The 12,199-nt window shown below is 36.7% G+C and overlaps 1 protein-coding gene across 10 annotated transcripts in view; it reads right to left on the reverse strand.

The window, feature by feature from the left end:
• Positions 1 to 12,199, reverse strand: part of FBXO38 (F-box protein 38) — a 55,550-nt gene that overhangs the window by 22,750 nt on the left and 20,601 nt on the right. For 9 of the 10 annotated variants that reach the window (XM_084884647.1, XM_084884645.1, XM_084884641.1 and 6 more), the window contains exons 7-12: positions 11,051 to 11,188; positions 8,464 to 8,557; positions 7,340 to 7,470; positions 3,552 to 3,722; positions 1,404 to 1,546; positions 369 to 573 (exon numbers count right to left, since the gene is read on the reverse strand). In XM_084884647.1, the coding sequence (XP_084740773.1) occupies positions 369 to 573; positions 1,404 to 1,546; positions 3,552 to 3,722; positions 7,340 to 7,470; positions 8,464 to 8,557; positions 11,051 to 11,188 (882 nt within the window). Of the gene's footprint in view, positions 1 to 368; positions 574 to 1,403; positions 1,547 to 3,551; positions 3,723 to 6,839; positions 6,973 to 7,339; positions 7,471 to 8,463; positions 8,558 to 11,050; positions 11,189 to 12,199 lie in introns of those variants that run through there. The other variant, XM_084884639.1, reaches the window with a different exon arrangement.

Genomic DNA, 12,199 nt, shown 5'->3' on the forward strand with positions numbered 1-12,199 from the left:
CTGAAGATTCCACATCTATTGTTCAGGGACACATTAAGAATTGCTCTTTTGCCCAAATCATGAAAGTTAAATCTCAGGTAAGCCAGGCCTCAAAGGAGCATTGAACCCTACTTCCCATAGCATCTACAAGTCCTTCCCATTTTGTAAGTAGCCTTATAGATTTTGTGGACAAGACGCATTACATGGAGAACTTGAAACAAGCAAGCGGACAGGCAAATTTCATCCATCCCTTCATTTACCTTGTCAACTTGGACCATAATGTGTAAAGTGACAAAAGTGAAATGGAGGGAAGGACAGAATAGAGTCAGAGAAGTATAATCCAAAGTAAAAATCATCTCTATCTGGAGCTCACAAAAGATCTGGGTTACCGTCGGCTGCAAACTGCTGCTCTCCTGGTTGTAGATCCGGCTGGAAGTCATTATCCTCATCTGAGTCATCTGGATGATTGTTGTCATGGATGTTGGCATTATTCTGGGCATTGTTATCATTGTCGTTGTTAGAGTTCTGGTTGCTGACAAGGGCTGAGGACACCCCAATTCCAGTGCCTGCACTCAGACCAACTCGAGCACAGCCCTAAGGTTAAGACAAAAACCACATACTTATATCCCTTATTTCATCTCTACATAAGGATATTTATATAGCACTTTATTTATTAAATGCTTTTACATACACATACAAGAATTCATTTAAGGCTCACAACACTTCAAGCAAGATAAATTGTTATTATGCTTGATTGTCGGATGAGATGCATGATGGAAGAGAGCTGCCCAACAGCACATGACCAATAAGAGGTACAGCTGGAACTTGAAACCCAGTGTTCTGACCTCAAATCCCACTGACTCAACAGTGGGAATGTAACTGACATTAAGAACTGACAAGACAGAACATATTTAGTTGAAGCATTAATTTTTTTTTTATGGTGAGAGTATAAATTTTATTTGTTAGGCAGTTTTAAAATAACATTTTGTTCAACTGGGCAATCTCAAATTTCCCAGGATATACAACCAACTAAAAAAGACAGCAGCAAAGTAAGACATTTCCAAATAAATTCATAATCCTCATTTATATGTTGGGTTCCAGATTAGAGATTTAATCTCCCAAATATTGAGTAATAATTTGTATTAGCCCAAATTTCTGTGTTTGCTCTTACTGTACCGTCAGTTTATATAACTGATGAAGATAGCTTTTCCACTTTTTTCTTCCCCTCTTCTAGAGATCCCTTAATACTCATGTACCAGAAAGAGGCCTTGTATTATTCTGACTTTTATACCTTCACTGAGTCTGGCAGTAAAAAGTCCAATTATAACACTGTAAAGGTATATTATTAGGAAGAAAACACTTGTTTTGTTTTCTTCTTTGGGTACCAAAATAAATGAACAAAAATTCTCTCAAATATGATTTACTTTGGGTGGTTCACGAAACATCTGGTCCAATGAAATAAACTCCAGGCTCGGCAATAATTCAATAAACTGGCCAAAGGAGTCCAGCTTCAAAGCATGGCACCGCACTAAGTTGATATCAACCAATCGTGTCCATCTTGAGTGATCTGTTGAAGAAATGGCCAGAGAGAATTTAAGCAACACTTTCTTCATTACTGATGAATTTTGCTATAGATCACGAAGACTTTTGAATCTGGTTTCTTTAAATAATTTTTCTCTTATCTCTACAACTTGATAACTGTAAACTATGATCATTGTGCCTAATTTCACTGTGGGAATCTTTAACATGGGACCAACTTAGCCTGGATTTAAACGTGATCCACTCAACAACCTACATATCTATTCAACAGTGGGATACTAAAGAAATATTGGTGCATTAATTTAACAGAACATTATGCAGCTTTTAAAAGAATGAAGAACTGAATATGCTTGATTTGGAAAGCTCTCAAAACATTCCTAGTACAAAAGACCACTAACGGACTGCATACATAGCAGGGTCCTTTTGTATATATAAATCATTTTCAATGCTATACATATATAGGCTGCAATATGCCCAAAATAGTCTGCCCAGAGAATATACAAGAAACCGTTGATGGTGATTACCTTCGAGGAGACTTTTCTTTTTGTACCTTTCTGTACTGATTGATATTGTTTATCAAGTGCATGTATTATTTTAGTTTTTAAGTGTTAACAGTTCTGAGTGATGGGATTATAGGCCATTTTTAAATTTTCTTCTTTATACTCTTCTGTATTTAAGAAAACAAACAAATCAAAAACCCAATAAATGTTATTTTTTAAAAGTGGTCTACACTTCCTAAAGTTTGGATTTCCCAATAACTTCTTGGTGCAGCTGGGCCAGGGATTTCATTTCTGGTGGGTGAGACATGGTCATTCTGAGTGATTGATTTCAACTGAGGCCCCAGAGCCCCAAAACAGGCCTGAAGACAGGCTTTGTGAGGAGCTACAATATCCCTGGGAGGTGGCTCAGACAGCAGAGGAGGCAGTTCTGCAGGTGTTTGTGAGGGGGCAAGGTTTGATTAAAGAGGATATCACAATGAAAATTGTCTAGTTCTGAATTTATTTACAGGTTGAGAATTTAAGTATTTAAGAAGGATCTTTAAAGAAATAAATAGTGTTACACTCTTGGGGAGAAAAATCAACTCCCCCATAAGGAAAAATACCAAGTACAAAAGTCACAGGGGGGTGAGGGGAAAGAGAGATCTGAAATAACCTAGAATTTTAAGGTGACAAAAAATGTCAATAGCCGGGACCGGTTTGGCTCAATGGATAGAGCGTCGGCTTGGGGACTGAAGGATCCCGGGTTCGATTCCGGTCAAGGGCATGTACCTTGGTTGCAGGCAGATCCCCAGTAGGGGGTGTGCAAGAGGCAGCTGATCGATGACTCTCTCTCATCGATGTTTCTAACTATCTCTCTCCCTTCCTCTCTGTACAAAATCAATAAAATATATTAAAAAAAAAAAAAATGTCTATAGCCCTAACCGGTTTGGCTCAGTGAATAGAGCATTGGCCTGCAGACTGAAGGGTCCCAGGTTCAATTCCAATCAAGAGCATGTACCTAGGTTGTGGGCACATTCCCAGTAGAGGGGTGCAGGAGGCGGCTGATCGATGTTTCTCTTACATCGATGTTTCTAACTCTCTATTCCTCTCCCTTCCTCTCTGTAAAAAAATCAATAATATATATATATGTAAGTTAATGTGTAATATGTCACCTAATTAATGTTAGATATATACCCACTTTGCCCTTTCAGATAATATGCCATTTGAAGGTAATTCAGAGAAAATAACTATAATATCCCAAGCAACAATTTCTAACCTTCATTGTCTGTGCCTGGCCCAAAGAAGTATATATAAAGATCAGGGCACTTGAATTCATAACCTGGACAGTACAAACTTCTGAACAGAAATTGTCAGGAGTTCAAAAAGGCACTGAATATACTTCTTTCTTTGTTATCAAAAGTTCCCAAAACTTGTATTAATAATCCAAGTAAAATATCTACATTTTATATTACAAATGCAATCCATAGCACACACAGAAAACAAAGAAACATATTATCTCAACATAAAACACAGCCAGATTTAAGCCTACAGTACCTGAAATCCAATTGTATGGATTATGTAGATGGGGGCAATTATAAATTGCCAGATATTTGATACAGGAAAAAACTTCATTGACTGCCTTCATCCCTATATCGGTGATAATGCCAGGATTTTCTACCACATCGGCCAGACCGTACTTCACCAGATCTGCATTAGCCATTCTGCCTAAAAAGAAAAATACTTTTTTTTTTAGAAAAAGGGTTAAGTGTCGAGGATCATTGCCAATTCTCTATCTTAGCATCCAGTACAATCACTCTCTATGATCATTCTCTGTCATGTGCCCATCATCGTTTTCAGGTTCAGATATAGTTTTTAATTAGGTGTATTGTACGAATGGACGTTAAAGTAAGAATTTATATTAAAAATTAAGGGGGGGCAGCTAATAGGAAAAATCATTTCCAATTATTTATAAAAGGCAAAAAGCAAGCAAAAATTCTTAAAGCAAAACTGACAGATGCATTGTATTAGTTCAAATCTATGATGAAGTTTTAATTTTATCTTTTAAAAGAAAAATAATACCTTAAAAATATTACTCTTTCACAGTGTGAGGATGTTTATGGAGCTGGGTGTGGCCACATATAGAGAAGAATAAACTTAGGGAATTCAGTTTCATTTTTAGAGCCCATGTTATTGGTTGGTAAATCTGTATCTGTCCCCAAGGCATGGACTTCTAACTCACACACACCCATTCTCTCTGCCACTGAGCTCCTACAGTCTTATCACAGATGAGGGGGTGGATATAAGTTGAAGAGGTCCCTGCATTCTAGTTTATGCCACTGGAAATCACATCTCCTCCCACGTTCCCTGTCAGTGTTTCTTTATCTTCCATCTACTCTCCAGGATGGTCCAGCTGAACAGTATCTAGGTCACATTTCCATTTTCAATGTCCAGCACAGGGCTGGGGAATATGGGAATTCAAACAACATCTCTCCCAGTCCTTGTAATCAAGTGACACAAAGCACAAAGGAAACAGTTGCTCTGGTGAAACTGCCCTGCATACTACAGGGATTTATACCTTCAGTTCGGAACATGCTTAAAACAAGCAACCTACTCCACAACTCTTCCAATTTTGCTTTCTACATAGTTCACAGTCTCTCTCCGATAGCATCCTTTCTGGGCCTTTCTTGCAGGTTACCTGAACCCATCCTATACCATTAAGCTAAGCAATTTTGAACCCATCCTTTACCATTAAGCTAAGCAATTTTCTTCAGTCTTCTGATAAAAAGCTTTTTCTTGTCCACTGGACTTAAAACTTGCCTCTTCTCTCCTCTGATCAAGTAAATCTTGAACTGGCTCTGTTCCTTGGGTGCTGTCTGAATAAACAGCCTGATATGAGAAATCCATGGCCCACATTCACTCCTTTGAGACTACTAGCGGATTCCTGGGGTCTCCTGACTGTAACACTCTTTCAAAACCCTGAGGACATCACCAAAGACTCATTTTTGTTTCTTTTTTAGTTCAGCTCAAAGTTCTGCTAAAAGTTACCATTACTGAATGCTTTCTAAATGTGAGAAATTATAAAAGCCCATGTTTTCTCATTTGTTAAATGAAGATAAAACCACAACAAATAAGAAAACATAGACTAAAGTAACTTGCTCAAGGCCCCACCATTAGTAGGTAGGCCTCAAGTCCATCTCCTATTCTCTCTTCAAAGTTTCAGCACTAAAGATCACTTTGTACTGCTTCTGGTTTTCAATGAGTGTTTGGTCCCTATCACATTCACAGGAAACTCTGAGATCATCAATCTATGTAAACAAACAATGCTTCTCTAAGTATTCATCCTTAGGTCACTTTTCTTATATTCCTAATACATAGCACCTGCTTTTCAGCATGTCCATTTCCTCAATCTGGCACGGTCACTTCTACCATAAATGTCTGAGAAGAAGATTTTTGTCTCTTTTTATATTTTGCCAGATTCTCTGAAACAAAAAAAAGTGACTCAAGTTTTACCAGGGGCCACCCCCACCTCCTACACAGATGCTTTAAAATCTAAATTACTGAAGCTGAGATTTAGTGACAGAGTGTGACCAGTGACCTCTCGTTCCTCTCTAAATAGAGGCACTTGGATCCTATTCTGATGCAGAAAATTTTAGGCTGCCTTTGGAGAATCAGAGAAGAACAATTATACGAGAGAAATGGATGAACTGCAGCAAATATGAAGAAGACAGCTTATAAAAAAGGTCAGAACTAAGAGACTATTACATATGAAAAAGACTGTGAAACAAGTTATTTTGCAAAGTATAAGATAATAGTAGCCAAAGGTAAAGTTCTTTCTTTGAAAATGTGTAGGGAGGGACAGAAACACAATAGAGAAATATGCCCTGGTCAGGTAGCTCTGTTAGCAAGGTTGCAAGTTCCATCTCCAGTCAGGGCACATACAAAAGGCAATCAATTAATGAATAAATAAGTGAAATAACAAATCAATGTTTTGAGTTTTGGGGAAGAACAAAATACAAGATTATAGAAAGAACACTAATTACCAAGTTAATAATTTTGTAAGGTTACTACACAGATATTACCTCATTCAAAACCAGAAAAGTTTAATATCAAATAAAGCAGGTCCTACAATGTCATTCATTACAATGTTGATAAGATACCACAAGAACTTTATTCTTGTTTATATCAATTAGCCTATGTGAAATTAGTTTCATTATACAAACATTGTTTTGCCATAGTTCCAAGAACTTACCAAAAATGTTATGAAGGGACTTACTGTACACTAATTTTATATGAACTTACTATACTAATTTAGCATTTTAAAGCTACGTTGGTGAAAAGCTGATCTCTTTCAAAGCTATAAAGATTAAGTGAGTCCTGTGTTAAATTGGCTGATTTGATTGTTTTAATCCTTCACCTGTATTAATGAGAACTGCAACAAAGAAAAAGTTTAAAAAAAAACACCTATTACTATGCTAATTATTAGAAATGGAAAAAGGACAACAGTCATGCGGTTTGAACTGGACTGTCCTGACCAGAGGAATTAAGCCTTCTATGGTTTTCTACAACACAAATTAGATCCAAAGGAAAAAAATGCCATCTGGAATGACAGTGAACAGTGTAAGAAAAACTTGTTGCAAATTACATGGGGAATAAACTAATTCTTGCAAAAATAAAAACATGCTGGTGTTCTTGCATGTATGACTAACGTCATGTGGGAGAAAAGTTTGAATAACGAATTGACATGCATTCAAACCCAAAGGCTAAGTTCCCCATTGTAAATACATTCCAGAAAATGCTGTGAACAAGCCTTCCAACAGCAATCATCATTAAATGAATACTGACCATTATGTGCTCACACTATCTGGGAAATCCAGTAGCCCCAGCGGGCTAATTATGGAAATGAAGAGCATGGGCAGGGAATGGGACCTCATCTGAGAGGACCATCAAAAGCTTCAAGAAGTGTGGCAGATCAAATTCAACAAATGGAACCAAGGATGACATTCTGTGAAAAAAATGAAGCAGAATGGGAAAGAAACTTGGGCAGCAAAGCGGAGACAATATCAAATGTAGATATGTAGATAAGGATTTTTTTTTTTTTTTTTTTTAGTATACTGATAATCACTACATTTTCTATAATATGCTAAATTCAGAGGCAATATTGAAAAAAATAATCACTGACACTTCAAGTTTAAATTAAAAATTTCTTTTTTCAAGAAGTGAGAGCACCTAAGAGTTTAAGTTGTCTTATATTCAGGAAAATATGGAACATCCAAATTCAGGTTTCAGTCAAATAAGTTCCCTCCAGAAATCCTAAAGAATAAAAAAAATGGGATAAGTCTTACTCTGTAGCAAAAACTCATCTACATATCCCAGATGAAGGGTTTCAAACTGGGGGAACTCCAACTCTGCCATTTTTAGGGCAGAAAAGACGCCATCTTTGGTTAGGGAAGGCTGGATTCGAACTTCATGTAACCTATGGACAAAGATAAAATCACAGTAAAATACAAGCAACCAGAATCATAGTCTCTTCCTAATATAAGGCTCTAAAATAAGTTTATCTTACTAAAGTGTCAAAGGCAAACAACTTTTTCCCCCTCCATTAAAAAATACTAGAGATGTTTCCTTTAAAGATACATATTGCAAAGTGTGGGCAAATCTTAGGTGGTGCATGGAAGTTCCTATTAAATAACAATGAATTACACAGTAAGAATCTTATATCCTTCCCAGTGCTTTCTTAAACCTGATTAAGTCAAGTAAGAATCTGGTGCTGGTATTTTTTTAACTTCTTTTCTATGCTAACCATTACATCCCATTTTAACAAAGAGCATACAGTTCTACAGTAAGTAACAATACCTATTTATTTAAACTTAGAAACAGTTTTGCTTTATTCATTTTCTTAATATCCAACTGATAAAATGAGTTTTGTTTTCGAATAAATTGAAAAACTAATTGATTCAATTTAAATAAAATATTAAAGTACACGTAGAGGTAGACTTTTTGATATAGCAAATAGTAGATGTGGCATAGTGATAGGAAATGTGTTATAAGGTCAGAAACTTGAAAAGGCTGATTTTAAAACAGATTTCCCAACAGCAAGTAATGTTTCCAACTAACTAAACTGATTCAGAAAATCATTGAAGTTGAGACATGCTTCCTGAGAGGGCTGCAGGCACCAGAGAATCAATGCTGACGCCTGTTAGACGCTCAGGCACTTCTAGAGAGCTGACTGCCTTTCTCTGATGAGACCACATCCTTTCAGAGATTGCTGGATCTGAAAGAGCTCAACTGGTCATCAATTACAAGATAAGACTACCACTAAATGATAACCCTGCTGTTATTTAAAAACTCCAGTGTATCTGAATTCTGAACAAAGCATGATCAAACTTTTCACACATATTCCCGCAAATTTTTGTAAAACAGGGAAATACATATAATTCTAAAAGACGCAGGTGAAGAGAAAACTTACCTACGAGCAGCAGTGATGATGAGGTAACCAAGGTCTACTTCGAGAGCATTTTTGCAAGCTCCCAAAACAATGGTATGCAAATTTCGGAAACCACCTGGTTAACAAAAAAAAAGGAAGAAAACATAAAACTTTTTATTTGACCACAGTGTTTTTATTAAAGCATTCATTCTCATTTTAAATGATAATTATTTTTTAAAAGAAAATCTAAGTTGTTTTCCCATTCAAATGAGTATCTCAAGATGAATTGGGACTAATAGTTATCTCCTAAGATAAAAACAGATACCTTCATTCTGAAAAGACAGTCTGATGGCGTCTGAAAATTAGTCCAATTATTTCAATTTTAAGTAAGAATTTTCAGAAAGCCAGAGCTGATGAGGGAATTGTAAATAAAAAATCCTGACATTTTCTGGCAAAACTCTGAACCTTACATTTATAAGCAATAAAATCAATACTACTTTATTTTTAACTGGCTCTGGCTATGTTTCTAACTTGTAAATAGAGAGGGGGGAAATATACAAATTATTAATGTATATAGCTCAATGAATTTCACAAAAGACTGATTTGTTTTGAACTTCTTATAAATAAGACTATACAGCAGGGGTCTTCAAACTACGGCCCACGGGCCACATGCAGCCCCCAGGGGAGTCTGATCCTGCCCGCCAGGTTTTTTGGGCAGTGAGCGCAGCCAAGGTGTTACAGTAGGAATTAGTAGTTCATATAGTCCGGCCCTCCAGCTCTCTGAGGGACCGTGATCTGGCCCCCACTTTAAAAAGTTTGAGGACCCCTGCTATACAGTATGCATTCTTTTGTGTCTGGCTTCATTTATTAAACATTTTGTTTATGAGATTCATCCATATTGTTGCCTGTAGCATTAGCTTGATCATTCTCATTGTTGCACAGTATTCCATTGCAAGAATATGTTACATTTTAATTTTCCATGCTATTGCTAATAGGCATTTGGGTTTATTTCCCTGTTGGAGCTTTTATGAACGTTACTATAAATAATTTTGAACACTCTCCTGATGAATACTGTATGTATTTCTGTTGGATTTGAAGTATTATCATTATAACTATTAATGACTAGAGGACCACTGCACGAAATTCGTGCATGGGGGTGTGTGTGTCCCTCAGCACAGCCTGCACCCTCTCCAATCTGGGACCCCTAGAGGGATGTCTGACTGCCCGTTTAGGCCCAATCCCAGTAGCATTGGACATACCTCAAACAATCCAGTCGGACACCCCTCTCACAATCCAGGACTACTGGTTCCCAACTGCTCGCCTGCCTGCCTTCCTGATTGACCCTAACCGTTTCTGCCTGCCAGCTTGATCACCCCCTAACCACTCTCCTGCCAGCCTGATTGATGCCTAACTGCTCTCTTGCCAGCCCGATTGCCCCTAACTGCCCCCCCCTACTGGCCTGGTCACCCCTAACTGCCCTCCCCTGCAAGCCTGGTTCCCCTCAACTGCTCTCCGCTGCAGGCCTGGGTCCCCCTCAAACTGCCCTTCTCTGCAGGTCCAGTTGCCCCCAACTTCCCTCCTCTGCCAGCCTGGTTACCCATAACTGCCCTCCCCTGCAGGCTTGATCACCCCCAACTGCCCTTCCTTGCAGGCTTGGTCCCTCCCAACTGCTCTCCCCTGCTCGCCATCTTGTGGCAACCATCTTTGACTACATGAGGCAGCCATTGTGTGTGTTGGAGTAACAGTCAATTTGCATATTACTATTTTATTAGATAGGGTAATGTTTATTTGTAATCAATGATACTTGATGACTTTGCATTTATACCAAGGTTGGGGAACATCTGGTCTGGCCCTGCCAAGGCATTAGGGGTGAGTTAATTAAATGTTTAACCAAATATAGAAGGATAATCTTTAAGTTGATAATTTTGTATGGCCCTCAAATGATGTCATAAATATTTAAATGGCCCTTGATAGAAAAAAGTTCCCTACCTGATTTATACTTTGAATATCCAAAGTTAGATTTTCAGTTCTCAAGTATTAATTATCTGGCTAGCTAAATTTTTTGGTATTTCTGTTTCAATGAGATGTGATTAAAATGGAGATGATTCTATTACATATCATTATTTAAAATATAATTAAGATGACCTAGAGAATAAAATCTTTACTTTTTTAAAAGCCATAATCTAATGGTTGGGTCTATATCCAAGTGATAAACATGAAAACATTTTATATACTATTAATATAATTATGTTATTAATAGCTGAGTTCTTCTGGTATCCAAGTCAAAAAACATCTCTTAAAACCAATGAGCATTAGACTTCCTTGTTAACATTTCTCTTGTTAACATTTCTCAAAAACAATCTGAATGTAACAGATATATTAACTAAAGTATTAACAAGCCAGAAAACATGCTTTATCACTCTATTTAAGATTTAACATTGCATAAAATGGAAATGAATACTAGCTTGTGCTCATGGTTACTTACTCTCTATGAAATATACCAGACAGAAAGTGCCATTACTGACAAGCAGTTTCTTTTGAAAAGACTCAAATAGAAATAAATAATACCTTAATGATTTTTAAAAACTGATTTTTAAAATATTTAGTAACTAAAAAAACCCACAAATACCTGATCTCCAACTGTCTTCAACTACATGTTGGATAAGACCTCCAAGGAAAGGAACTCGAACCATTTCTAAGTGTTCCAAGTTTCGGGCAGAGGCCAAGCCTGTTACCAAAGGGACATATTTCAAGGAGTTTGTGGGACCTGGGAAAAAAGAAAAACAAAATTCAATGAATTATATAAACAACCTTAAAGACAAACTTTCAAGTCAGCAGTTGAAATAACATAAATTCTATGTTGGAAAATAAGAGCCAAATAGTTGGCTCTTTGCCATTTAAACTTATTAGAATGAAAGCATTGGCCTATTAACCATATACTTAGCATAGGATTTGTCAAGAACATTGGATAGGCTTTTTTTAATGTTTGTTTGTTTTTTAAATAAATTCTCTGAAGACTTGACATGGAGATAAAACTAACATGAAAAAAATATAAAAATATAAAAAGGCAGGCCATATCAAGTACAAAAAATAAGATCTTCTATACTTCATTTTAAAAAAAGAAGAAAGAGCACAGAAAAGGAAGTAGAAAGAGGCAGAACTTGAAGGATATATACAAGTAAAGAGGAGGAAGTGTGTTACTCAGGACATATATACAGCATAAGGAAAGCCACTGAGGTGAATGGTGGTATGGTTGTAGACAGTACGTAGGCAGACCTGACTATAAAAGAATGTGTATCTTGGAAAGGAATCAAAACAAAAGGATATCAAAAAGGGCCCTGGTTACTGCGAAATTTAGAGCAAAATAGTTTGCACCTGACATACTCAGGAAATGGAGACACTGAAAGTTTTTGAACGGAAAAGCAGTATCATAAAAGCAGTGTTTTATACTTTAAAGTACATTAGATCAACTATTTACATTCAGAATGATTAGGCGACCAGAGACAAAGAAAGCAAACAGAAATCTATTAGAACAATCTTATAAAAAAGGAAGTATGAACGTGCCTGTAAGAAATACTTAAGAGACATAGTGACACCCCACCTCCCCCCCCCTTTTTTTTTTGCTAAAAGTCAGACACAAATCATGTATCTCCTGTCTTCAAAACAAAAAAGTATATTTATCTTCACAAGGTAAGTTACAAAACACATAGTATAGTAGTAGCAAAATATAATTTTGTTTATGAATATAGCTATGGAGTTTGCTTTGGGTTATTTTTAG

This window comes from Pipistrellus hanaki (assembly GCF_964339955.1).
Source record: "Pipistrellus hanaki genome assembly, chromosome: 5".
NCBI classification, from domain to species: domain Eukaryota; kingdom Metazoa; phylum Chordata; class Mammalia; order Chiroptera; family Vespertilionidae; genus Pipistrellus; species Pipistrellus hanaki.